The sequence below is a fragment of the Pongo pygmaeus genome, chromosome 6 (genome assembly GCF_028885625.2).
Source record: "Pongo pygmaeus isolate AG05252 chromosome 6, NHGRI_mPonPyg2-v2.0_pri, whole genome shotgun sequence".
Taxonomy (NCBI): Eukaryota; Metazoa; Chordata; class Mammalia; order Primates; family Hominidae; genus Pongo; species Pongo pygmaeus.
The window spans coordinates 157364337-157391585 of record NC_072379.2 but is presented as its reverse complement, the minus strand read 5'-3'; the positions used below and the strand labels follow the sequence as shown (position 1 = coordinate 157391585).

Below are 27249 nucleotides of genomic sequence, written 5' to 3'. Positions count from 1 at the left end.
AGAGATTGAGTAACTTGCTGAAAACCAATCATCCATTCATGAAATAAAGGCGACATTAGAATGAAGTCTTCAGAATTCCCAGCCCTGTTTTTGGGCTTACCAGAGTGTCAACCACAAGCTCATTTCTCCTGCTGGTTCTTCTCTTCCCACACATGAGGTCCCTTAAGCAGAGTAAGCCCCATGAGAGAAAGCCAGAAATAGACGCAGTGTGGAAAATCAGCAAAGCAGTAAGTATGAGTGCCCAGTGTGAGGAACAGAGCTCGCACCTAAGGGGTCACCAGGGACATGAGAACATGCTAAGGGCTAAGAGACCTTGAGAACCGAGAGCCTGAGAACATGCTAAGGACTAAGGAGGACCGAGAACCAGGAACCTGAGAACATGCTAAAGCCTAAGGAGAAGCTGAGAACAAGCTAAGGGCTAAGAGAGTCAAGGAAGGGGAACCTGAGAACTGAGGACTTGAGAACATGCTAAGGGCTAAGATAACCAAGAACCTGGGAACATGCTAAGGGCTAAGGAGGACCTGAGAAGCCAGAACCTGAGAAGAACATGCTAAGGGCTAAGGAGGCCTGAGAACCAGGGAACATGCTAAAGGCTCCTGAGGCAGGAACAGGGACAACGAATACCAGCTGTGTATGTGAGCACCGATGACTTCACAGAGAACTTCAGGTGGCCATGAAGGTTGGATGTAAAACATAAGATGGGCCTGTCATTTGGAATTTTTTCCTTTAACAAACTGGGTGACAATCTAGAATATCTCATATTATCGTGAGCCTAAGGCCAGTGCGTGCAAGTGGAGAAGGGAATAGCTACTAAGTGTAAAACATTTTTCATCTTTTTAAAGTACAAAATTCATATGTATGAAGTTTTGACCTACTTCAAGCTGGATGCCAGAGCAAAAGTCAATGTGCAAGTTAATTGCTACAACATCACGCGGCATAATGATAAACACTCTCATTGCCGTGACATACTGCAGCGTCACAAACAAGTCCCCAGGCATGGACAGAGGTGAAGCAAAGATGAATATGACAATTTAAAGGTACATTTATGAGGTGGTTCCATTTGCATTGATTAGCAATTAGTGAGAAAAGTAGACAACATACCAGAAAAGTAAATTAACTGCAGTTAAATTACACTCTGACAACATAGAACATGAAATTTCATTCATTAAAAAATGGCCAAGGAAATTATAGCCATGATTTGAGATGCAAAGAACTGCAAAGGCCTTGATAATTTATATGCCTGTTACATCTGTATCAGTGTAACTTGAAAAGTGATATTGTTTGGCTGTATCCCCACCCAAATCTCATCTTGAATTGTAGTTCTCATAATCTGCACGTGTCATGGGAGGGACCCAGTGGGAGGTAATTGAATCATGGAGGTGGCTGTCTCCATGCTGTTCTCATGATAGTGAGTGAGTTTCACGAGATCTGATGGTTTTACAAGGGACTCTTTCCCCTTTGCTCCTTGCACTTCTCTCTCCTGCCACCTTGTGAAGAAGGGTGTGTTTGCTTCCCCTTCTGCTGTGATTGTTAAGTTTCCTGAGACCTCCCCAGCCATGCTGAACTGAGTCAATTAAACCTCTCCTTTATAAATTACCCAGTCTCAGGTATATTTTTATGAGCAGTATGGGAACAAAGTAATACAAAAAGGCACTAGAAATAAAAACATGGTGGGTTTATCAATTGAAATAATCAAGCAAAAATGGGATTTTTTTATAAGCCCCATGCAGGTGTCACACACCTAATGTTAGTGATCCGTTCTTGAAAATCAACATCCTACATGGAAACAGTACCTGGAAACCTATTCCATTACTGTATGTGGGAAATTTGTAATGAGTTCCACATCCACTCAAGCCCCAGTGTATTTCCTAAAGTGTTTCTAAATCACACTAAAGACCCATATACAAGTACCAGATGGTCATGTTTGGATAGAAGACACTTCTTGCTGATACCCAGAAGTGGAAATTGTTCTTAGCAAAGCATGTGTTCTATTTGAAATAATACTGCCTCACTTAGCACCTGCAAAGTCTGAGCTGCACCACCCTCAGGCTGTTGGGTGATGCCACAGTGCTGTGTTTGGAGACATACCCAGACTTTTTCTGAATATGATTTTGTTCAGAATGTAGCATCAAATTCTGTGAAAGGAGATACACATGCACACGCACACACACACACATACATGTATATACATATATATGTATACAGGTGCTCCTTGACTTATATCTACCTCCTGTACCTGCCTGGGGAGCCTGTGCTGTTCATATCCCTCATTGTGGAGCTCTGCTGGGGATGATGTCCTTCAGTGTCTGTATTTCTAAGAGAGCCATAAGTCTACCTTTGTATTTGAAGGATATTTTCATGGGATATAGAATTCTGGGTTACTTTTTTTTCTTTCACTACTTTAAAAATGTTTTCCATTGCCTTCTGGCCTGGAGCACTTCTCAAGGAGAAATCTATAGTCGCCTTTCCACTGGCATCGGGGGTGCTGGATTCAAGTCCCCCAAGATCCTCACTAGCCATGGGCAGGGCCCCAGGGGTGCCCGGGGAGCTACATCTCGGTTGGGTGTCTGGACAGCAGACTCTGTAGTCCTGAAGTCCAAATGCAGGGTCTTGGGAAGACCCCTCGTGGGGAAGTGAAGAGACGGGTTTGGCCGAGGAGAGGTTGGACTCAGTGTGGTCACGACAGAGGCCTCAGGAGCCCTCACCCCTCCTCAGAGGCTGGGGACCAGTGTGGGATGCAGACCTCCCCAGATGGGGTACAAACGTGGGTGAGGCAGACCCCCATGGTGGAGGGCCATTTCGGGAGGGGACGCAGCTGTGTGGTGATGACACTTTGCCCCCAGCTGCCTCAGGGACAGTGGTGCTCAGTGGCCTGCCAGAGTTGACGAGACAGAGCTGAAGGTCTGGGGAAACCAAGGCAGCTTGAGTTCACAGGTCAGAGTATAAAAGAGAAGAGTGCACAGAGAGCCCTGGAGATTTTCAGCCACTGCTGAGGATTTGGTAGATGACTGATGATCTTGTGTCTATGAGGGAAAAGAACCATCCAAAAAAATGAGAGCAAACAGTATCTGGCATTCACACAGGGTGCGACATAGTGCCTCTTCAAACCTATCAGACTTGCAAACCTCATAATTTCCAGATAATTGGATAGAATGCCCACAGAGTCCTGTCTTAGTAGTGGGGAGTAATTTGTCATAGATAATTGCTGCTCTGATACTGCCAAACAAGACTTAAAAGTAAGAACCGAGAGGGTTGAACTGGTCCCAAGCAACTTAACTGAATGCCAGAGCAAAGGTAAATAATATTTATGGGATTGCAAATGTCCATCACCCAATAAGGTAAAATTCACAATGTGAATATATAGACATGGATTATCTGGCATGAAAAGGAGCAGGAAAATGCAACTCATAAAATTCATCAGTGTAGACACAGAACTGACAGAGACACAATAAGTAGGAGACAGGAAAATTTCATGGGTGGAATGAATAGCAGATTAGACACTGTGGTAGAAAATATTAGTGAACTTGAAGACACAGCAATAGGAACTATCCATAAGGAAACAAGGAAGGATAGTTTAAAAAAATAAAAAACACCAGTGAGCTATGGGACACGTCTAAAGGCCAAATATCTGTATAACTGGAGTCCCAAGGCGGGAGAGACAGGAACAGAAAAATCATTTGAAGAAATAATGAGGAAAATTGTTTCAATATGATAAAAATTATAAACTCACAGACCCAGAAAGCTCAATGAGCCCCCTAAAAAAGAAACATGAAGACTAAGAAATATCATAATCAAATTTCTCAAAACCAGTGATAAAAAGCCAACCTTAAAAGCAGTCAGAGGGAAAAAAGTTGCATTTCATAGAGAGATGAGATGATGAAGGCCACTGCAGGTTTCTCCTTGAGAATGCTCCAGGCCAGAAGACGATGGAAAGCATTTTTAAAGTACTGAAAGGAAAAAAAAATGAACATCAACCCAGAATTCCATATCCCATGGAAGTATCCTTCAGAAACAAAGGTAAAATTATGGCTTTCTCAGAAATATAGACGCTGAAGGACATCATCACCCACAGAGCTCCATGGCCAGGGCTGGTAAAGCCGCCGTTCTGGCAGAAGGGAAAGGTGCCAGATGGAAACAAATGAGAGAGCATGCGACGGCAACTGCATCAATCGATAGATGGTGTTTTCCTGTCACTTAAATCACATTTAAAGAAGTTGATTGTTTAAACAAAAATGATGAAAGTGTATTGTGAGGTTGATAACATACCTGTCAACAGAATTCATGTCAACACCTGCATCAGAGCTGGAGGGAGAATTGCAAGTATCTATTTAAGGCTCGTATTTCATATGTTAAGTGGTGTGATGTCCCTTGGAGGCAACCTGTGGTTAGTTAAACGTGACTGTTATACACTAGCCTAATTTGGTCTTCTTGCCCTAACGAGGATCTAGACTTAGGTGTTGAGAAGGCGAAGGCGGAGCCATGCCCCAGGGCTCTGAGGCAGCCAGTGCCTGGGCGCTCAGGAAAGTACCTGCCTCCACCTGGGACCTAGCCTCTCCCTGGCCTGAGAGAAGCAGATGGCAGCCGACCGCACCTGCAAAGCCTGTTACGAGGGAGGCCTGAGTCTTGTGCTGGTAGTGGGGCATGGCGCCGGGGCCTGTGGCATCTGGACCGTCCACTGCAGCACAAGTCGGACCTGAAGTGATGGGTCATCACTGAGCATGGCTCTCAGCGGGAAGGGGATTTGGGAGCGTTGCTGAGGGCGGCAGGTTCACGGAGGGCCCTGCTCTTGTCTGTGGGCAGCAGAGCCGGACAGCAAGGGCCCCCAGACTGGCCCATCTTTTTAATGGTGATTCCCGTTCTTTTATGGACATAAATGAGGCACTCAATTAATTATACAAACTAAAAATAATCAGAATTGAAAGCTCTTTGGTCTGTGTCTAAACTCCATGTCTACGAAATCTTTGCATTTTATTAGAAGCATGGCGTGTGTGCGTGCAGGCGCACACACACACGCACTCACAAACACAGACAAATGCACATACATGCACTCACACCCCTCACACACTCACACTCACACACACACTTACACAAACTCGCACATGAGCGCACACACACACACTTTTTTTTTTTTTTGAAACAGGATCTTCCTCTGTTGCCTGAGGCTGGAGCACAGTGGTGCCATCGTAGCTCACTGCAGCCTCAAGTTCCTGGGCTCTAGTGACCCTCCTGCCTGCACTTCCCAAAGTGCCAGGATTATAGCTGTGAGCCCCCATGCCGGCCTCACATTATATTCCTTTTTTGTTGTTGTTGTTGAGACAGAGCTTTGCTGGAAGGTGGAGGTGGGGTGCAGTCACTCATGCAGGTGTTCTTAAACCTGGCTGGTAGAGGCGTCTCCTATGGGAATTCTCTTCCTTATTTAGGAGCATGCCCTGGGCCCTTTTGGTCATGTGCAAAAAAGCAAAGGCCTCCATGGGGCTGTGAAGCTCTGGGCGGCTGAGTCCTGGGTGCAGAGACCAGCGGCAGAGTCTGCGGGTGAGCTGGGCAGGTAGGGAGGCCATGCCCATCGTGTCCCAGGCTGAGATGCTGCCCCGTGGCTCAGGCAAGCTCTCCACCACAGCTGAGAGTAAAGGGGGACAGGGCGCAGGCTCGGGGGGCCACGGACGTCCTCTGCCCATGCCCAGGCCTCCACCAGCGCTCCCCATAAACATGGGGAGTCCTGACTCTGTCTCTCCAGGGGCCTGTTGGGCGTTACCGTGACTTTTCCAGTGAATCTCCCTGGTTCTGCTCTTCCTTTCCGTGTGGCTGCACAAGCTGGTGATGGGGGCCCCACTGGGAAGTGGCCGCTTTCTCAGGGACTCTGAGCATCGTTAGTGGGGGCCACATGTGGCTGACACGTCCAGTTGCCTCCTGGATTTATGCCTTCAGCATGCAGCTGTCCTGTGGGGCCCCTGGCCAGCTGTGCCTGGTTCTTGGCCTTGTCCTCACTGGCCCTACCCCTGCCGCCCTCAGCAGGGTGGGCACCATGTGTCTCTGCCCATGGGGGAAGTGTCTTATATGTTTGTCCTTCTAGCCTCAGGCGTCCCTGCCCTGCATGGTGTGCGCGCACCGATGACGGTGCATGAATCACTGTTTTAACAGCAGGGACTGCAGTGGAGGGGCTGAGAGCACTGCATGGACGTCCCGAGGCTGCGGCGAAGTACATCAACCTAAGGCCTAAAACAATGCACATTTATCAGGCGAGAACCTGGTTCCTGCCTTTTCCAGCTTCTGGGCTGCCACCTTCCTTGGTCTACCCACAAACCCAGCAGAAGCCATGCCAAGCCTTGGGCCCCCCATGCCCACCCGGCCTCCGGCTGCCTCTGCCTCCTGGAGAATTCCTGCTGAGCCTGCAGCCAGCACCTGCAGCTTCCTCCCTTTCTCCCCTCCCCTTGTTTCCCGAGTATTGCTTTTGCTTCCTGTCTTCAGCTCTCAGCAGGGGTCATTCGTCCATCCCCACAACCACGAGGCAGGTGCTGTTAGCCATCCTCGTGCCAGACACAGGCTCGGGGGCCCGGGAGAAGTTCAAACCCATGGTCATGGAGCAGCAAGGCCAGGCCGGCCACCGAGCCCGGCTCCCAGCCCCTCGCATGCACCCAGGCACCACAGGGGACAGGGCAGCTCCGGGCACCAGCAAACATGCGGTTGATGTCTGGTTTCTTTTGCTTTTTCAGGCCCTCAAAACACAGCGTTGGCAGCGAGAGGAAGTACAGTCGGGAGGGCGGCGCTGCCCTGGCCAAGGCCCTCCGACACCACCTGCCCTTCCTGGAGGCCCTGTCCCAGGCCCCGGCCTCAGATGTGCTCGCCAGGACCCATACGGCGCAGGACAGATCCCCCGCTGAGGTGACCCTTCCACTTCCTCCCCAGGCCAGGGTTGGCTTTTCCTTCAGGGTGCAGGTACCTGGGCATGTTTCCTTAGTCGCTGGCTCCTCTTGGCTTTGCACCTGTTTCCCAGGCCAGCGGGCATCCTGCGAACAGGGCTTCGGTGTTCCTGGGGCCCCTTAGAGTGACACCTGCTCCCAGTCCAGCCACCCCCACAAACGCTTAGTCCTCCGGGTGAGGCTCTGTAGGATCTTTCTTGGGACAAGGTGTCGTGACTCCAGAAAGCCTACCATTTAAACTACAGACGCACACCAGGGAGGTAGAGGAGATAGGTGGCTGCTCTTCACCCTTTGGGAAGGGACCCGGGACAGCAGTGGACACTGAAACCCTACTGAGGGAGACTGAGGGGCCCTGAACATGGCTGGAATTAGGGGGCACCAGGTGCAACTGCTGCATCCAAGGAAAGCTCCTGCTCTCTGGCAAGCCCGCCCCGGGGGCAGCCCAGGGCAGCGTAAGGGCTCTGTCTGCCTGTGGGCATGAGGGTCTGGGCACCAAAACACAAGGTGATGCCCTGGGCACACAGACCCCAGACAGGCTCAGAGGTGAACCCCAGGAGTGTTTATGCAGGGCCAGTGGGAGCTGTAAGGACCCGCATCACAGAGCCACCCAAGACCCTTCAATATGCGAAGCTCACTCAACATCTTAAGGACATGGAATTAGGAATCTCAGTAAATTTTGTAAATGGAAAAGCAGGCATGATTTTTATGACGACTTGTTAGGCCAGAGTTCACAGGTCCCACGTTGCCTGGAAAGAGGGAGGGATGAGAGCTGCAGAAATCACCTTTGGAGCCCATCCCCTCCAGCTTCCTGGGATAAGATTTTGGACCAGGTGTTGAGGCCCAGGATGGCCCTGGGGACATTGGGGGTTTGATGGTGACGCTCACACACTCCTTTTCTGCCAAACGTTAGTTACATCAGCTCTAATTTGACATACTTTCCTTTCCAAGATGGAAGCTGTGCTAGTGTGAGACAGGAAAGTCTGAGGACCCTCTGCACCCTCTTGGACTCCACTGGGGCCTCACCAGGAGCTGTGGCCCTGGGATATGTGTGGGAAGCAATGTGGGCCCAGTTTCTATTATGTTCCTGCCATCGAGCCATTGAAGTGACTTAAGTTAACTCTGGGCAACCCCCACAGACCTTGAAAGGTAGAGTCCTCCCAGAGGATGCGTGGCCGCTAAGCTCAATCCCAGGCCAGCTTAAGGGCTTGCTGGAACCTTGCACCAAGCGTGGGAACCACAGGGTGAGTTTCCACAAAAGTTGGCCCCACAAGGTGGCATGTTCTGTGCAGGCAGGTGAGGAAGCTGAGGCACTTCTGTGTCTTAGCAGGTGGTGCCCGGGGAAGGCCCGGCCTTGGCCTCACGGTTCTCTGGAATCTTTCCAAGGGCAGCTCCTGGGCAGCCATCTTTGCTGTGGCCTTGCCTCTGATCAGGAGGATGTCACAATAATGTTTGAATGCAGAAGCCAGTCTGTGCACGGCTGCCAAACAGAGCCCTGATGCTGGCCCAGAGCCATGCAGGGGCCACGGGGCGCCAGACCCACAGGCCACAGTTGAGAGGCTGCTCAGGAGGGCCCAGTGGCACCTGGGCCATATTTGTGTTTTTCCTGATCATGGACTGTGTTTTCTGGTTGGTCGAAATCACCCCTCATGGTAGAGGGTGGGGGTCTTCAGCCCTCGTGGAAGTACAGGGTCACGGGGCTCTGTGGGCCCCAGGTCTCCATCTAGGGTTAGGCTCACAATGAGAGGCCAGTCCCAGCCCTGCTCTGTGCCAGGCCCACCTCCCATCAGGACCACTGGCTGGCCTGAGCAACATGCCCTAAAGCCTTCCAGGAGCCTGTGGGAGTCTCTGTGTGGGCCTAACCCTAGAGGGTCTGGTCCACTTAACACTATTTTAAACAGGCTAAATTTAAAGTTTTTATTCATTAACTGAGAGCAACTAAGCACGTTTGGTGCGCCAGACATCCTGCTGGATTTTGTGGATGCAGAAGGTGGATTTCATGCAGCTCTGTCCTTGGGTCAGAGGCTCCTCCACCCACTGCTCTGGGGCCAGGGGGAGCTGCTCAGCTTCTGTGCCTCGAGTCCTCAGCTGTAAACCAGGGGTAGTGGCCCTGGAGGTGTCATGAGAGCCACGTGTGAAGCTGCTCATGGAGTGCCCAGTCAGGAGTAGCTATAACCATAACTATCGTTGATAAAATAATCTTTAAAAAATGAAATGGAAATTAGGTCGAGAGTCTGAAACCAGGCTCAGTGGAGGTCTCCGACTCTGATGAGAGGAATCAGGGCGCCAGGACGCTGGCAAACATATTCCCTCCGCACACCTGTGCCTCGGCACCACAGAGCAGGTCTCAGCACAGCACGGTGGAAACTGGCATTTCTCCCACCCTCTTGAACGTTGGTAATTTAGCACCTCCAGCTCTGAAATCATTGCTTTGTCCTCCTCCTCTGCCCCGTTGTGTCTTTATCAGAAGGGCTGTGGGGCCCTGTGCTCTGCCTCCACTGCTGCTGGGAGATTTCAGGCTTCTGTAACGGGGCTGTGATGTCACGTCCCCAGACGCTGGAAGTGAACGATCGGCAAAGTAACTCACGTGCAGTCCAGAAATGGTTTTAGTAACATACGAGGGAAGGGGGAGGCATCATTAAAAGTTTCAGAGACTCGGAAGAAGTTTGAGTGAAGGGAAATCAGTTGACACTTTTCTGTGAAGCAGTTTCCTGTCTTTCCCCCCTGACTTGACAGTGGCATGCTCACCTAGACTGACGTCCAAGGGCCCTCTTCATGGGCTACTGAATAGAGAAAGGCAGGAGCGTAGCCTTGGAGGCTCGTTCAATGTGCCTCGGATGGGCCAGTGAGCGAGTCGTCACCTGCAAACAGCATTTGGTTTCATTCAATGGGAGCCTCAGTTGTTCCATTTTGAACCCATCATCATGCTTCTCCTTCGGTTTCAGTTATTGTACTAAATAGCCTGGCACTAAAATAAAAGAGTCAGAGTTAGAATGGAATTTGCTTGTGGGACAAGGTGCAGCATGGATTCGCCTCGAGGGTAAATTGAATGGCTGCAGTGCTTCCCTGCTCTCAGCAGCCGGATGTGAGGTCGGCCAAGCAGCCGCGACATCCACGCATTAGAAACAAACCGTAGCAAGTTGCAGGAACTCGTTGAGAGTGAAGGTCTTTGGTGGATATTGAGCAATTCGTGCTATGAGCCATTGGGAGGTATCCTAGTGATGCCCCATGAGATGGCTCATAGCAGCTCCTGGGGAAAGCAAGTTCCTGCCAGAGACAGGATGCCTTCCTAGGCCGAGCACAGTGTGCTGCATGTCCTGGGACACTCTCCAGGTGCTCAGTGGCTCTGCTGGACTCAGCAGCTCAGTGCTCATCAGGCCAAAGGGCCCGTGGCCTCGTCACACTAACCGGTTGTATTTACTGAAGTCTTTCCATTCCTGGCTTACTGCACTAGGATTCCAGCACCGGCATTCTCAACACACGCCCCGGAGTGCTCTGGAAGCAGCCTTCCCCGTACAGGGCATGAGCCTGGTGGCCTTCCTCCTACAGGGGGCGGGCATGGCGGCCTTCCTCATCAGGGGGCGGGCGTGGCGGCCTTCCCCCTACAGGGGGCGAGTGTGGTGGCTGCCTCTGCACTAGGACATCCCTTCTGTTGGGAGCTCGTGACGGGGCCATTGGGGATTGATCTGTTGGGGTGCGACCCTGCCGCTCCCCAGGGCTGCTGGGTGCATGGGGGAGGAGAATCTTCCACCACTGCCCCCATCTTGCCTGCTCTCCATTTCGAGAAACAGGAATGGGAGAGGGGCGTGGGCACCGGTCATATCAAATATTCCACCAGCAGCCAGGGTCCACCTTCTGATAAGTTTGGCTCTGTCACCTTGGAACCTCCTACACATGATGGTCGGCCTCGCAGTCCTGGTCTCTGTGACTCTGTTACTCAGCATAATTATCAGGAAGTCATTCTTTCCCACTCGGAGGTGTCCCAGTTTGAATTAATGAGTTCCGTGGTCATTCCAGCACACAGACATTTAGCACAGCCTTCAAACGGTTATTCAGAAAATCAGCACTTGGTGGCATTTTGGCTTAGGTATTTTTCTTATTTGTTAAGATAGATGCTTCCCAGTATTTAAAAAAATGCATGAAAACCCATAACTCATTTTCTTTTCTGTCCAGTGTTTAAATGAGGAGAAAGCTCTTAGTCATCTCGCTAATGAACAAAGACTGAATAAGCACAGGAAGTGCGTGATCGGAGGCTGCAGCGCTGCCGTGCAGATTTTGCTGCCCCGTAAATATAGGGACTTAGAGATCTGGGCCCCGGCTTCTCCCCTCTCCGCTCAGCTGATGAAATATTTTAATTGGAAATATAAGCTTTATATACTGACGATCTTTGAAGGTACAATCAACTTCCTGTGAATTATTTTATAAATCATTGTTTTCTATGTACCCATCATCAAAAATGAAACTCTAGCGTAGATGGAGAAATATCCTAAACATATTGCCTTTCAGGGCCTTCATGCCGGTGACGTCATAACAGAATCATTTTATTTTATTTTATTCCACTGGGAATATAATCATGCTCTTTCTCTTTGTTCATTAGCGAGATGACTCAGAGCTTTCTCCTCGTTTAAACACTAATTGAGCATTTATTGATCACTAAATCAAGGTGTCATTATGACTTCTGCATTGTGAGGGTGGTAACGCTTCCTGTTTTATTGACTATGGTAGCACCAGTTCACAGTCCTTGAACTCATCATGCAGAACACCATAAATTCCCTGTCCATTCTGTTACTGAAGAGGTTTAGTCAGAAATTCATTACTTACCAATACCATTAACTAGCTGATTTATTTTGGAAATGTTTTAAAAACATATTTAACATACAAGAAATGGTGCTAGGTTAAGGAAATGATTAAGGAAAGTTAGTTTCTGCCCTTTAGGATTTTACAGTTTTACTGGGTAGGAGGGAGAAAACAAACAAGCAAAAAATACAATAAAAAAATTAAAGCAAGTGCTGTGATGGAGGGAACACGGAAAGTAAAGGTGCACTCATGCCAGAGGGGGCAGGTGGGCCCAGGCGCACTTATGCCAGAGGGGGCAGATGGCCCAGGCAGGCTTCTGACAGAGGGGGCAGGTGGGCCCAGGCGTGCTCATGCCAGAGAGGGCAGGTGGCCCAGGTGGGCTTCCGAGAGGACGGCCTTGGGGGATGACCAGGAGGCACCTCCTGCAGGTGTACGATGGACGTAGGGTGCAGAGTGTCAGGAGCCCATTCCCCTCCCACCCCAACCCCATGAGTGAGCCCCCGGGAGAAATCTGCCAGGAAACTATCCCCCTCCCACCCCAACAGTATGAGTGAGCCCCAGGAGAAATCTGCTAGAGCTGAGGACACAGGAAAAGAGGATGAACTGCATTCCAGAAAGGGATGGATGATCCCATTCCAAGGAGAGGAGCCCACAGCTTCTTTCATGCGCCTTGGAATGGAAGAAGCAGAAGCCAGTCACAGGAAGTGGGGAGAATTCGGCCTAAATTTTAAGAAACTCTTGAGGTGCATGGAACCGATTTGAGAGACAGGCTGTGCAGAGCGAGTGTCTGCACCCCCACCTCTTTCCTGTGGGCTTTCACTGAGTGTGTGAGATGGGGCACCAAGGATGGAGGAAGGAGGGGGCTGGGAGAAATCCTGCCAAGGAGCACCAGGCCTCTACGGAGTGCCCCATGTGGCCTTCTGAAGACTGGGGACAAGGAAGTACGGTGGAAAAAGATCTGTTGAATCTTTCTAAGGGTGCAGAAAGCCAGGGTGGGACCGAGAGGGAAGAGAAGTTTCAGAAACTCACAAACTGACACTTGGACCATAAAGCAGAGAGCTCCCCCATGGTTCAGAAACCTGGCGGCTGAGTGCAGAGCATAAAGGGATCTCGAGTCTCACTGGAGCCCAGATCCAAGCTTGGGCGAAGAAGGCAACTTAGACCCAAAGGATGGAAAATGTGTACGATGGAAACTCGAAAGGCAGGAAAGCTGGTGTGGTCATGTTAATGTTAGACAGAGTGGACTTCAAGACTAAAAGTGTTATTCATGATAGAGACACTTTGTGATGACTAAATGGTCAATTCATTAAGATGCTATAGAAAAATGTTGTGAACCAATTTCAGAGCTTCAAATACATAAAGGAAACATATGAGAATACTAAAGAGAGAAACATACAGGTCGATCATGATCATTAGTGATTGAAACTCTCCTCTGTCAGTAACTGATTAAACAAATATATAAAGTATCAGTAAGGATAGAGAAGATTTGAACCACAGCACTAACCAATCTAAGCTAAGTGATGTTTATAGAATGATACACCTAAAAACTGCTAAACACACATTCTGTTTCAGTATGTTATATAGAATATTTCCCAAACTAGATCAAATGCTGGGCCATAAAATAAGTCTCAATAAATGTCAACAGATCAAAATCATACAGAGAAAGATTTTAAAAGAAAACTGTGGATTATTATTCTTCAGAAATATAGAAACAAAAATTCTAAACAATTTTTATCAAATTAAATTCAACAATATATAAAAAAGAATACTGCATCATAATCAAGGGAGATTTATCCCATATATGCAGGGTATATCGAACATTTAAACATCAACCAACATAACTCACCATAGTAACATAGACAATGTGATGGTCTCAGTAGATACTGGAAAAAGCATTTGGCAAAACCCAGCATCCATCCATCCATGACGGAAACCTACATTTAAGATTATATCAAATGGTGAAGGGCTGAATGCTTTCCACTTAAAATCTGGCATTAGACAAGGATATCTGCTCTTACCTCTTCAATTCAGCATTGCATTGAAGATCTTTTTTTTTTTGTCTTTTGAGACGGAAGTTCGTTCTTCATGCCCAGGCTGGAGTACAGTGGCGCAATCTCGGCTCACTGCAACCCTCTGCCTCCTGGGTTCAAGTGATGCTCCTGCCTCACCCTCCCGAGTAGCTGGGATTACAGGCACCCACCACCATGCCCAGCTAATTTTTGCATTTTTAGTAGAGACTAGGTTTCACCAGGTTGGCCAGGCTAGTCTCGAACTCCTGACCTCAGGTGATCCACTGCCTGTTGCATTGAAGATCTTAGCCAATGCAATAAAACAAGAAGAAATGAGAGGCATTCAGATTACCTAACCTTTGTCAAAAATTTGGTGGAACCTACAGAAAAGCTACTAAAACTAGTAAATATAGCAATGCTGTAGAGTGCAAAGTCAGCACACAAAAATTAATTTATTTCTGTATACTAGCAGCAATTAAATATGAATTTTAAAAAATATCATTTATAGTAGCATCAAAAATTATGAAATAATTGAGGTTGAATCTAAAATATGTGTAAGACAATGTACAATGAAAACTACAATACACTGATGAGAAAAATAAGACAAATTAATGGCGATATATGCATGGTCATGTGTCTAAAGACTCAATAGTGTTAAGGTGGAAACTACCTCCAAATTGGTATTGATATGACACAAAAACACAATCCGTAAAAAAAAAAATTGATAACTAGAACTTTGTCAAAATTTAAAAATTTTCTTCTTCGAAAGAAGACACTTCTTTGAAAGACACACAAAAGATTGAAAAGACAAACCACAGACTTAGAAAAATACTTGCAAATAGCACTTTTTAAGATAAAAAATTTCAGAATGTATAAAAATCTCTAAAAACTAAAATAAAAATCAGCACATTAAAAATGGGCATTTTTTTTTTCAAGAGCGGATTAGAAGCGGTGTTAGCATGCCTCTCCCACTTGGAAAGACAAAATAGTGTGTAAAGATTCACACTGTGAACTTTTTTCCAAGAAGCAACACCAGAACTTGACAGGAAAACTAAAAGAAACCATAGAACCTGTGAAAGAAGTGGCAGGCTGCAGCCTACACTGTGAGCCAAACAAAGAACTGTAAGCCCCACAGTGTGAGGGGGAGACACTGCCTCCAAGATATGCACCCCACACTGAGGAATTCAGCCCATGGGGGCGGGACCTTAACCCTACCAAGTCCTGGAACTGATTTAGGGAGCAGTGGAGAACATAAAGTAGGAGAAGCAGCAGAAAGAGCCCTGTGTGCATTCCCAGTCTCCAGCACGGATTGGGGAAGCAATTCTGCCTCACAGGGGACCTTGTGGAAGTCTGCCAGCCAACTCAGTCAGTGGCCACAGGTTGAGAGAAGCTCCCAACTGAAATTTGCAATCTAATCTCAAGTGGGGACAAACTCTCTTGGCCATAACCCAGAGGGGAGTGGGAAGCATGCTGCAGCCACAAGCACAGGATCTGGGAGCCTGGCTTTGCTGCTGGACTGGGATAGATGTGGTCTGAAAGCCACATTTCCTGTCTCCATGATGATTGGGACAATATCTCACATCTCAATATTAGTGTTGGATGTAAATGGCCTAAATGCTCCATTTAAAAGATAGCAGATTGGTAGAATGGATAAAAAGACACAAACCAAATATCTGCTATCTCAACATAGTCACCTAACACATAAAGATGCATATAAAGTTAAGGTAAAGGGGTAGTAAAATATATTCCATGCAAATGGAAACCAAAAGTGAGCAGGAGCATTCTAATATCAGATAAAACAGACTTTAAAGCAACAGTAAAAAGAGACAAAGAAGGTCATTAAATAATGATAAAAGAGCCAATCCAACAAGAAGATATTACAATTCTAAATTTATATGCACCAAATGCTGGAGCTCTCAGATTCATAAAACAATTACTGCTAGATGTGAGAAGTGAGATAGGCAGCAACATGCCAACACTGGGGGACCTCAATACTCTACTGACAGTACAGGACAGATCATTGAGACAGAAAGTCAACAAGGAAACAATGGACTTAGTCTACACTCTAGAACAAATGGATCTAACAGATATTTACATAACATTCTAACCAAGAACTGCAGAATATACATTCTCCTCATGAGCACATGGAACATTCTCCAAAATAGACTAGATGAAGAAAATGTGGTACATATACACCACGGAATACTATGCAGCCATAAAAAGGAATGAGATCATGTCCCTTGCAGGGACATGGATGAAGCTAGAAGCCATCATCCTCAACAAACTAACACAGGAACAGAAAATCAAACACTGCATGTTCTCACTTATAAGTGGGAGTTGAACAGTGAGAACACATGGACACAAGGAGGGGAACAACACACACCAGGGCCTGTTGAGGGTTGGGGGGAGAGTGGAGGGAAATTAGAGGACAAGTCAATAGGTGCAGCAAACCACCATGGCACACATATACCTAGGTAACAAACCTGCATGTTCTGCACGTGTATCCCATCTTTTTAGAAGAAAAAGTAATGAAAAAAAGACCATATACTAGGCTACAAAACAAGTCTCAATAAATTTTTTAAAATTAAAATTATATAAAGTATCTTCTCAGACTACAGTGGAATAAAATAAGAAATCCACTCCAAAAGGAATTTTTTAAACTACGCAAATACATGGAAATCAAAAAATATGCTCCTCAATGATTTTTGGGTTAACAGTAAAATCAAGATGGAAGTTTACAAATTCTTTGAAATGAATGATAATAGTGACACAAGTTATCAAAACCTCTGGGATACAAGCAAAAGCAATGCTAAGAGGGAAGTTCACCGTGCTAAATGCCTATATCAGAAAGTCTGAAAAAGCCCAAAGTGACAACCTAATGTCACACATCAAGTAACTAGAGAAATATGAACAAACTAAACCCAAAGCTAGAAGAAGAAAAGAAATAACAAAGATCAGAACAGAGCTAAATCAATTTGAAAGAAAGAAACAAACACAAAAGATGAAACAAAAAATTGGTTTTTTGAAAATATAAACAAAATTGATGGACCATTAGCTAGATTAATCAAGAAATGAAGAGTGAAGATTAAAATAAGCTCAACTATACCACAGAAATACAAAAAATCATTCACGACTACTGTGAACACTTCTATGCACACAAACTAGAAAATCTAGAAGAAATGAATACACGAATATATTCCTGCAAGCATACAACCCTCCTAGATTAAATTAGGAAGAAATAAAAACCCTGAACAGACTAATAACAAGCAGTGAGATTGAATCAGTAACTTAAAAATTGCCAATAACAAAAAAAGCCCAGGACCAGATGGATTCACAGCTGAATTATACCAGACACTCAAAGAATTGGTACCAATTCTACTGAAACTATTCCAAAAGATCAGGGCAGAGAGAATCCTCCCTAACTAATTCTGTGAAGCCAGTATCACTCTGATACTAAAATCAGGGATAAAATAATGAACAAAAGCAAACTATAGACCAATATCCCTGATGAACATAGATGCAAAAACCCTCTATGAAATACTAGCTAACTGAACCCAACAGCACATCAAAAAGATAATACACCATGATCAAGTGGGTTTCATTCCAGGGATGCAGGGATGGTTTAACACATGCAAGTCAATAAATGTGATACATCACATAAACAGTTAAAAACAAACACCATATGATTATCTCAATAGACGCAGAAAAAGCATTCAATAAAACCCAGCATCACTTCATGATAAAAACTCTCAACAAACTCGGCACAGAAGGGACTTACCTCAGAATAATAAAAGCCATATATGATAAACCCACAACCAACATCATACGGAATGGGGAAAAGTTGAAAGCATTCCCCCTGAGAACTGAAAGAAGACAAGGATGCCCACTCTCACCACTTCTATTCAACATAGTACTGGAGTCCTAGCCAGAGCAGTCAGAAAACAGAAGGAAATAAAGGGCATCCAAAATGGAAAAGAGGAAGTCAAACTATTGCTGTTCGCCAATGATATGATATACCTACAAAACCCTAAAGACTCCTCCAAAAGACTCCTAGATTTCATAAACGAATTCAGGAAAGTCTCAGGTTACAAAATCAATGTACACAAATCAGTAGCACTGCTATACACCAACAATGACCAAGCTGAGAATCAAATCAAGAACTCAATCCCCTGTACAAGGGCTTCAGAAAATAAATAAAATACCTATCAATATGCTTAACCAAGGAGGTGAAAGAGCTCTATAAAGAGAACTACAAGACACTGCTGAAATACACTGTAGATGACACAAACAAATGGAAACACATCCCATGCTTATGGATTTTAAGAATTTCATGAAAATGGCCACACTGCCCAAAGCAATCTACAGATTTAATGAAATTCCTATCAAAATACCAACATTATTTTCATATAGCACAAAAAAATAGCCCAAATAGCCAAAGCAGTCCTAAACAAAAAGAACAGATCTGGAGGCATCACATTACCTGACTCCAAACTATACTACAAGGCTAGAGTTACCAAAACAGCATGGTACTGGTAGAAAAGTAGGCACATAGACCAATAGAACAGAATAAAGAACCCAGAAATAAACCCAAACACAACCAACTGATCTTTGACAAAGCATAGAAAACCATAAACTGGGGAAAGGACACCTGTTTGATAAATGGTTTTGGGAAAACTAGATAGCCACATGTAGAAGAATGAAACTGGATCTCTATTGATGCAGGGTAAGGAGCCCCAAAGTGGGGCTTAGCCCACCAGGGTTCTTGGCTTTGCCCAGGAAAGAATTCAAGGGCAAGCTGGAGATAAAGCAACCTTATTGAAAAGGCAGTGTTACAACTCTGGCAGTGTTTTAGCTCTGTGACTGCTCCTGCAGAGCCAGGCTACCCCATAGGCAGACAGTAGCAGCTTAAGGAAGCTTTGCAGTCATATTTGTAGCCACTTTTAATTACATGAGGGTTAAGAGTGGTTTATGCAGAAATTTCTAGGGAAGGGGTAGTAACTTTTGGGTCATCAGGTCATTGCCATGGAAAGAGGCAGTAACTCCTGGGTGTTGCCATGGCAAGTGTAAACTGACATGGCATATTGGTGGGTGAGACTTATGGAAAGGTGCTTCCACCTTGGCCCTGTTTTAACTAGTCCTCAATTTGGTTCAGTAACCAAGCCCTGCCTCTGAAGTTGAGTCCTGCCTCCTACCTCATTATCTCTTACCTTATACAAAAATCAACTCAAGATGGATCAATAACTTAAATCTAAGACCTGAAACCATAAAACTTCTAGAAGATGAAGTAGGAAAAAATCTTCTGGACATTGGCCTTGGCATAGAGTTCATGGGTAAGACCCCAAAAGCAAATGCAACTAAAACAAAAATAAATTGGACCTAATTAAACTGAAAAGCTTCATATAGCAAAAGAAATTATCAGAAAACCCGCAGAATGGGAGAAAATATTTGCAAACTATGCATCTGACAAAGGACCAACATCCAGAATCTACAAGGAACTCAAACAATTTAGCAAGAAAAAAAATCCCATTAAAAAGTGGACAAATGACATGAATAGACATTTCTTAAAAGAAGATATTCAAATGGGCAACAACATATGAAAAAAATGCTCGACATCACTAATCATTAAGGAAATGCAAATTAAAACCACAATGAGATACCACCATACTCCTGCAAGAATGACTATTATTAAAAAGTCACAAAACAATAGATGTTGGTATGACTGTGGTGAAAAGGGAACACTTATCCACTGCGGGTGGGAATGTAAATTAGTACAACATCTATGGAAAACAGTATGGAGATTTCATAAAGAACTAAAAGTTGATCTACCCTTTTGATCCAGCAATCCCACTACTGAGTATCCAAAGGAAAAGAAATCAATATATCAAAAAGGCACCTGTAGATATATGTTTATTGCAGCACAATTCACAATTGCAAAGATATGGAACCAGTCTAAGTGCCCATTGACTGATGAGTGGATAAAGGTGCAGTGGCTCACGCCTATAATCACAGCACTTTGGGTGGCCGAGGCAGGTGGATCATGACCTCAAGAGATCGAGACCATCCTGGCCAACATGGTGAAACCTCATCTCTACTAAAAATACAAAAAATTAGCCAGGCATGGTGGCGGGTGCCTGTAGTCCCAGCTACTTGGGAGGCTGAAGGAGGAGAATCACTTGAACTTGGGAGGTGGAGGTTGCAGTGAGCTGAGATTGTGCCACTGCACTCCAGCCTGGCAACAGAGCAAGACTCCATCCAAAAAAAAAAAAAAAAAAAAAAAAAAGAAAGAAAATGTAGTATATATATACACCATGGAATACTACTCAGCCATGAAAAAGAATGAAATAATGTCTCTTGCAGCCACTTAGATGGAGCTGGAAGCCATTATTCTAAGTGAAGTAACTCAGGAAAGGAAAATCGATTACCTTATGTTCTGACTTATAAGTAGGAGCCAAGCTATGGGTATGCAAAGGCAGACAGAGTGATCTAATGGACTTTGGAGACTCAGAAGCGGGAGGGTGGGAGGGGAGAGGGATAAAAAAACCTACATATTGGGTACAATGTGCATTACTTGGATGATGGGTGCATTAAGATCTGAGACTTCACCACTATTAAATTCACACATGTGACCCAAACCATGCGTACCCCAAAAGCTTTTGAAATTTAAAAAATGGGCAAAAGATTTGAATAAACACTTCACCAAAGAGGATAAATGAGTGACAATTTAATGTGAAATATTCAGTATCATTCCTCATTATGGAATGAAAATGGAAATCATAGTGAAATACCACTACAAACCTGTAAGAATGGCTAAAATTAAAAAAAAACGAAAAACAAACTGACCATCCTATGTATTGGCAAGGAGGTGGAGGAGCTGGACCTCTCATATGGCACCAGTGGAAATGTAAAACATTAACAACGATTTGGAAAATGTCTTGACAGTTTCTTCAAAAGTGAAATGTTTACTTGCCTGTGATCCCTCCATCCCACTTCTACTCGAGATAAATGAAAGCATGTGTGTATTCAAAGATTTACACACGTATCTTCATGGTAGCTTTCATAGTAAATGCCCACAACTGAAAAAACCCAAATGTCTATCAGAAATGGACAAATAAATTTTGTTTGATCCACAAAGTGGAATGCTACCCAGTAATAAACTGGAGTGAGCTGTTGATGCATGAAACAGCACAGTGAGTCTCATTTCTATTGACCGAAAGACAAAAGAGGAGCTATTGTTATAATTCCAGTTTGGAAAGCTGTAGAAAACACAAGCTGGGTTATAAGGGACAGACAGCTGGTCCGGATTGCCTGGAGCTGTGGACAGGGATGGGAGAGGGCAGTGTCTCCAGGGGCACTGGGATGTATTCAGGGTGACGGACGTGTTCATTGTCATGCCTCCTGTACTGTTTATTGCATGTCAATTATATCTCAATAGTCCTCCAAAGGGAAAAGAGGCAAGCAATCCCACGCAAAAATATATAAAAACTTTGAACAGATACTTCATAAAAAGATATACAAATGGCCAATGAAGGCATCAAAGGTGCTGAGCATCCGTATTCACAAAACCATAAAGAACAACCACTTCATGTCACTAGATTGGCTAAAATTAAAAAAAAAATCTATAAAACCAACTCTTGATGAGGACATAGAAATTGTCAAATTAGTGGGAATGCAATGCAAGCTGTTATAACCTGTATTTGGAAGCTGCTTAAAGGCTAAAGATAAGTCTGTCCTTGGACTCAGCAGTTCCCCTCTCGATGTCTATCCAAGAGGGACGCCTGCATTCACAGGAAGGCTGGCCCATGACTGCCCACAGTGGCTTTAGCCAGAACAGCCCCAAACTGTCACCATCCAGATGTGGTCAACAAGCCCACCTTCCCCTATCCCTGTTTCTGGAGGGGGGCCACCTTGAGAGATTGTGCAGAGATAGCACAGCTTCCCTCACAGCCCTCTGCTTAGCCATGCCGCCTGGAGGAGCAGGTGTGGAGGCACACAGCGATGAGGACCATGGCCTTCACATGTTGGATGCCACATTCATTATGTCCATTTGAGTTTTTTAAAAGTTTGCCCCCTCATGTGATTGTTCTTATGACCTTTGGTGGGAAGCGGAGCTCTGGTGGAAAAGTGGCCCCAGGGCATGGTGTTCTGCTCCCAGCATACACAGTAGTGTCTGAGGCAGAGCAGGTTGATGCATGCTGGCCACCGTCATCCTGACTGTCTCCCCTGGTTTCCTCCCAGACAATCCTGTCCCTGCCCTCCACTGAACACTCACAGTGACAGGTACCACCCCCCCGGAACTAGCAGTCCCTTCACACCCAGACCTGTGCTTCATGGAAGCCGACCTGCTTACGGTTCCTCTGTTCACTCGGCGTGTTTGGTGTCTGAGATGAGACAGACACACACAGTCTAGGGAGAAGGGCTGCGTCTTAGCTCTGCCCTTTTCTCACTGCGGGATCTTCTTTGCAAAATGTGGGTAATCATGTCTGTACCATCGAGCCATTGAAAGGGTTAGAGAAAATTAAGGCATGTAAAGCTGAAAACAGCCTGATGTAGCACTCAGTGAATAAGAGCCCCGTGGCGATGACTGTCCCTCCATCTTCTGGGTGGTTATGAGCCAATTGACCTCTAACCCCAGGACAAGGTGGACGGGACATGGATTAGAACTCGCTGCTTTAATCATGCGCTGTGCTTTTCATTTGCCAGGTAGGAGGCTTTTGGGTGCAGCTTCTGGAAAGGCCAAAATGCAAACAGGAGCCAGAAGAGTGACAGAAGGACGAGTGGCGGGCAAAGCAGGGTGGGCTGAGAGCAGTGCTGGCCTCACGATGTCGTGAGTCTCAGCAGGGCAGGGTGAGATCGGCACTGGCCTCACAGTGTCACGAGTCTCGAGCAGGGCAGGCTGAGAGCAGCACTGGCCTCACAGTGTCACAAGTCTTCAGATAATTCCAGACTCTCAGAATGCATCATCATTAGCAGATATCCAGGAGTTCACATGGGCACCCTGTGATACTGTCAACTCGCTACAAATTTGTTGATCCTAAGTAGTTTAGGACTTAACCTTTTCAACCTCATAGATGTTGTGAACTCTAAAAACTGTTAGGGGTCTTATTTTTCAGTCTGAGAGCTCTATACCTTGGCTGCAGAGATAGCACAGTATACGCTCGTGTGAGACCCCCCTGCTTCCCTGAACGCAAAAAAGTTATTTTGTCTTGGCGACAGCACTGTCGGTAAAAACGACACCACAATTATTTCCCTTCCACACGAGTGGGCCACTTAGAGCCAGAGCACTGTTAAACACTGACACTTTCTACTGTGTTAAGACAGAGACAGAGGCAGAGATACACAGAGAGACAGAGACAAAGACAGAGACACAGATAGAGACAGAGAAAATAAATGAGCTGCCAGAATCACCTCTCTAAGGCCCGAGACAGAAAGGCACAGTGAAGTCATCCCAACCCCACATTCACGAGCCGGAGCCGGAGCCGGAGCCGGAGCTGCAGCGTTCCCACCTCAGCTCCCAAACCTGGCCGCATCCGGTGCCGGCTCATTAGGAAGCCCGCGAACAGCACTGAGGCCGTGTGGTTTGTCAGGCCGGCAGCAAGCACGCCATGATCAATGTGCCTGTCAGTGCTGCCTGCAGGCGGTGAGACAGGGAGAAAACGTGTGTTATGTGGTCAAAAGATGTCCCGACTTGGGCTTCCTAATTTGTTTTGGATCCTCGGTGCAGGAGAATAGCTGATGAGCACAGGCAGAGACCAGTGCACACACAGGAGTCTCCTCCACTCAGCGTCTCCTGGCATGTGGGACTCCCCGGACCTCCAGGCCTTCCTGTCAGCCTGAACTCATAATTGTGCCTTTGGGACTGGGCTGGGTGGATCTCCAGGAGAGGCATGTTTGTCAAAGGAAGAGTGCTGATTTTTAGCTCTGGTACTCCTGGCCCCAGTAAAGTTGGGAGCGAGGAGAGTCACTTCCTCAGCAGTGTCACTGTTTGACAGGTGAGGGGTACGGTGCAGGGCGTGGCTCTGTGAACTGCATCAGCTGGCTCCAGGAAGCAGCTCTGATTTCCTCCAGCTGAAGAGAATCACATTCTTCCAAAACCAGGATTGCTTTTCTGACCCTCTGTAATAGCATTCTTTCAATTACGGTTGTTAATGTCTATGACTTAACTCCTAGTTCAGTCTGCAAGATGTTTGAGGACAGGGCCACATCTGAGTTATTCTTCCTTCATAGAAGTCCAGGGCTTGGCACACAGCAGCAGTAGAGGTTTGATGATGCTGATGGTGGGGGTGACACTGATGGTGTGGATGCTGCTGTGGATGGTGTGGATGATGATGGTGCTGGTGCTGCTGCTGCTGCTGATGATGGTGGGAAGCTGATGGTTGGGGTGATGATGGCAGGGATGATGTTGATGGTGGAAGTGATAATGGTGGGGATGCTGCTGTTGATGGTGGAGATAGTGGAGATGCTGTTGTTGATGGTGGAAGTGATGATGGTGGGGATGCTGCTATTGATGGTGGGATGATGCTGATGGTGGGGGTGATGATGGTAGGGATGGTACTGTGGATGGTGAAGATGATGCTGTTGATGGTGGAGATAGTGGAGATGCTGTTGTTGATGGTGGAAGTGATGATGGTGGGGATGCTGCTATTGATGCTCGTATGATGCTGATGGTGGGGGTGATGATGGTGGGATGCTGCTGTTGATGGTGAAGATGATGATGGTGGGGATGCTGTTGTGGATGGTGAAGATGATGATGGTGGGGATGCTGCTGTTGATGGTAGAGATAGTGGAGATGCTGTTGTTGATGGTGGAAGTTGTTGCGGGAAGTCAGGGACCCCGAATGGAGGGAGCGGCTGAAGCTGCGGCAGAAGAACATAAATTGTGAAGACTTCATGGACATTTATCAGTTCCCAAAATTAGTACTTTCATAATTTCTTATGCCTGTCTTTACTGTAGTCTCTGAACATAAATTGTGAAGATTTCATGGACATTTATCACTTCCCCAATCAATACTCTTATAATTTCCTATGCCTGTCTTTAATCTCTTAATCCCGTCATCTTCGTAAGCTGAGGATGTATGTCACCTCAGGATCCTGTGATGATTGCATTAATGGTACAAATTGTAAAACGTGTGTTTGAACAATATGAAATCTGAAAAGGAACAGAACAACAGCGATCTTCAGGGAACAAGGGAAGATAACCTTAAGGTCTGACTGCCTGTGGGGTCGGGCAGAATAGAGCCTTATTTTTCTTCTTGCAGAAAGCAAGTAGGAGAAATATCGCTGAATTCTTTTCCCAGCAAGGAATAACCCTGGGGAAGGAATGCATTCCCAGGGGTAGGTCTATGAATGCCTGCTGTGGGAATGTCTGTCTTATGACAGTTGAAGATAAGGGATGAAATTCTCCCTGGTCTCCTGCAGTGCCCTCAGGCTTACCAGGATTGGGAAATTCCAGCCTGGTGAATTCTAGTCAGACCAGTTGTCTGCTCTCGAACCCTGTTTCCTGTTAAGATGTTTATCAAGACAATACATGCCCTGTGGGACACTCATCAGTAATTCAAATTTCACCCCCTGCCTTGTGATCTTTTATTGCCCTCTGAAGCGTGTGATCCCTGTGACCTACTCCCTATTTGTACACCCCTCCCCTTTTGAAATCCCTAATAAAAACTTGCTGGTTTTGTGGCTCAGGTGGGCATCACAGAACCTGCCAATAGGTGATGTTACCCCTGAAGGCCCAGCTGTAAAATTTATCTCTTTGTACTCTTTCTCTTTATTTCTCAGACTGGCCGACACTTAGGGAAAATAGAAAAGAATGTGTGTTGAAATACTGGGGGCTGGTTCCCCCAATAGGAAGTGATGATGGTGTGAATGCTGCTGTTGATGACGGGGTGATGATGATGGTGGGGATGCTGGTGGTGATGGTGGTGACGGGATGCTGTTATTGATGGTGGAGATAGTGGAGATGCTGTTATTGATGGTGGAGATAGTGGAGATGCTGTTGTTGATGATTGGGGTGATGATGGTGGGGATCCTGCTGTGGATGGTGAAGATGATGTTGGTGGGATGCTGCTGTTGATGATGGGGTGATGATGATGGTGGAGATGCTGCTATTGATGGTGGGATGATGCTGATGGTGAAGGTGATGATGGTAGGGATGCTGCTGTGGATGGTGAAGATTATGATGGTGGGGATGCTGCTGTGGATGGTGGGATGATGCTGATGGTGAAGATGATGATGGTTGGATGCTGCTGTGAATGGTGAAGATGATGGTGGGGATCCTGCTGTGGATGGTGAAGATGATGGTGGGGATCCTGCTGTGGATGGTGAAGATGATGATGGTGAAGATGATGATGGTGGGATGCTGCTGTGGATGGTGGGATGATGATGGTGGGGATGCTGCTGTTGATGGTGGAGATAGTGGAGATGCTGCTGTTGATAGTGGAGATAGTGGAGATGCTGTTGTGGATGGTGGAGATAGTGGAGATGCTGTTGTTGATGGTGGAAGTGATGATGGTGGGGATGCTGCTATTGATGGTGGGATGATGCTGATGGTAGGGATGGTGCTGTGGATGGTGAAGATGATGATGGTGGGGATACCGTTGTGGATGGTGGCAGTGACACTAATGGTGATAATGATACTGCTGATGACTGCCATTTATCAAGTTCCTCTTCTGAGTTGTGTGCTGAGCAAGGCACTTTTACCTATACTCTCCCTAATCCTCACAGTGGCTTTTAAAGAAAACAGAATTATTTTTCTAGTTTTGCAGGTGGTGAAAATGAGGCTTCAAGAGGTTAGATAACTGGTCCAAACTTACACAAGTTACACAGAGCTGACAGGATTGGGCCAGTCTCTCAGTGAGCCTTCTTTCCTGCTGGGTTTTTCAGTGTGTGGGCGAGTGGGTTCTGCTTCTCGTCGTATGGAAATGCAGTGGGTTGAAGAATATTCCCAGTAGAATATCATGTCAGCTTAAACATCAGCAGACTTTGGCAGAAGCTCTCGAATGCTTCATACCCACAGCTGGGCTACCCCAGAGATGCTCAGCCGGATTTCTCTTACACACAGTTTGAAGACTTCATGCACAGGAATGTCCACTGCATGTACTGGAAATTAGTCCGTGTCCATGCCTTTAGGCTGCTAATTTCCAGGTTTTGGCAGCTACGGTCTTAAAAATTATTCCACATTGTCTTAGGAAACCTCCCTTCATTGGTATGTTGAACTGAGACTAAAAACATCTTCACAACAGGGGGTTTGAAAATGAGTCACAGAATTTTAAACTCAGAGCTGAGAGTAGAAGAAAAAGTCTAATTGGATAGCTCCTCCTCAGTTGAGATATGGATTTCCTGACTGCTTTAAAGAATATGAAGGTATAGGCTGGGCATGGTGGCTCACGCTTGTAATCCCAGCACTTTGGGAGGCCGAGGCGGGCAGATCACTTGAGGTCAGGAGTTTGAGACCAGCCTGACCAGCATGGTGAAACCCCATCTCTACTAAAAATGCAAAAAAATTAGTTGGGCATGGTGGCGCGTGCCTGTAAT

The 27249-nt window shown here is 46.1% G+C and overlaps 1 protein-coding gene across 3 annotated transcripts in view; it reads left to right on the top strand.

Annotated features, from left to right (window-relative positions):
- The window catches only part of PTPRN2 (protein tyrosine phosphatase receptor type N2), a 1025817-nt gene that overhangs the window by 376630 nt on the left and 621938 nt on the right, over positions 1-27249 (top strand). For all 3 annotated transcript variants that reach the window (XM_054495208.1, XM_054495209.1, XM_054495207.1), the window contains one exon: positions 6711-6879. In XM_054495208.1, coding sequence (XP_054351183.1) covers positions 6711-6879 — 169 coding nt within the window. The remainder of the gene's footprint in view (positions 1-6710; positions 6880-27249) is intronic.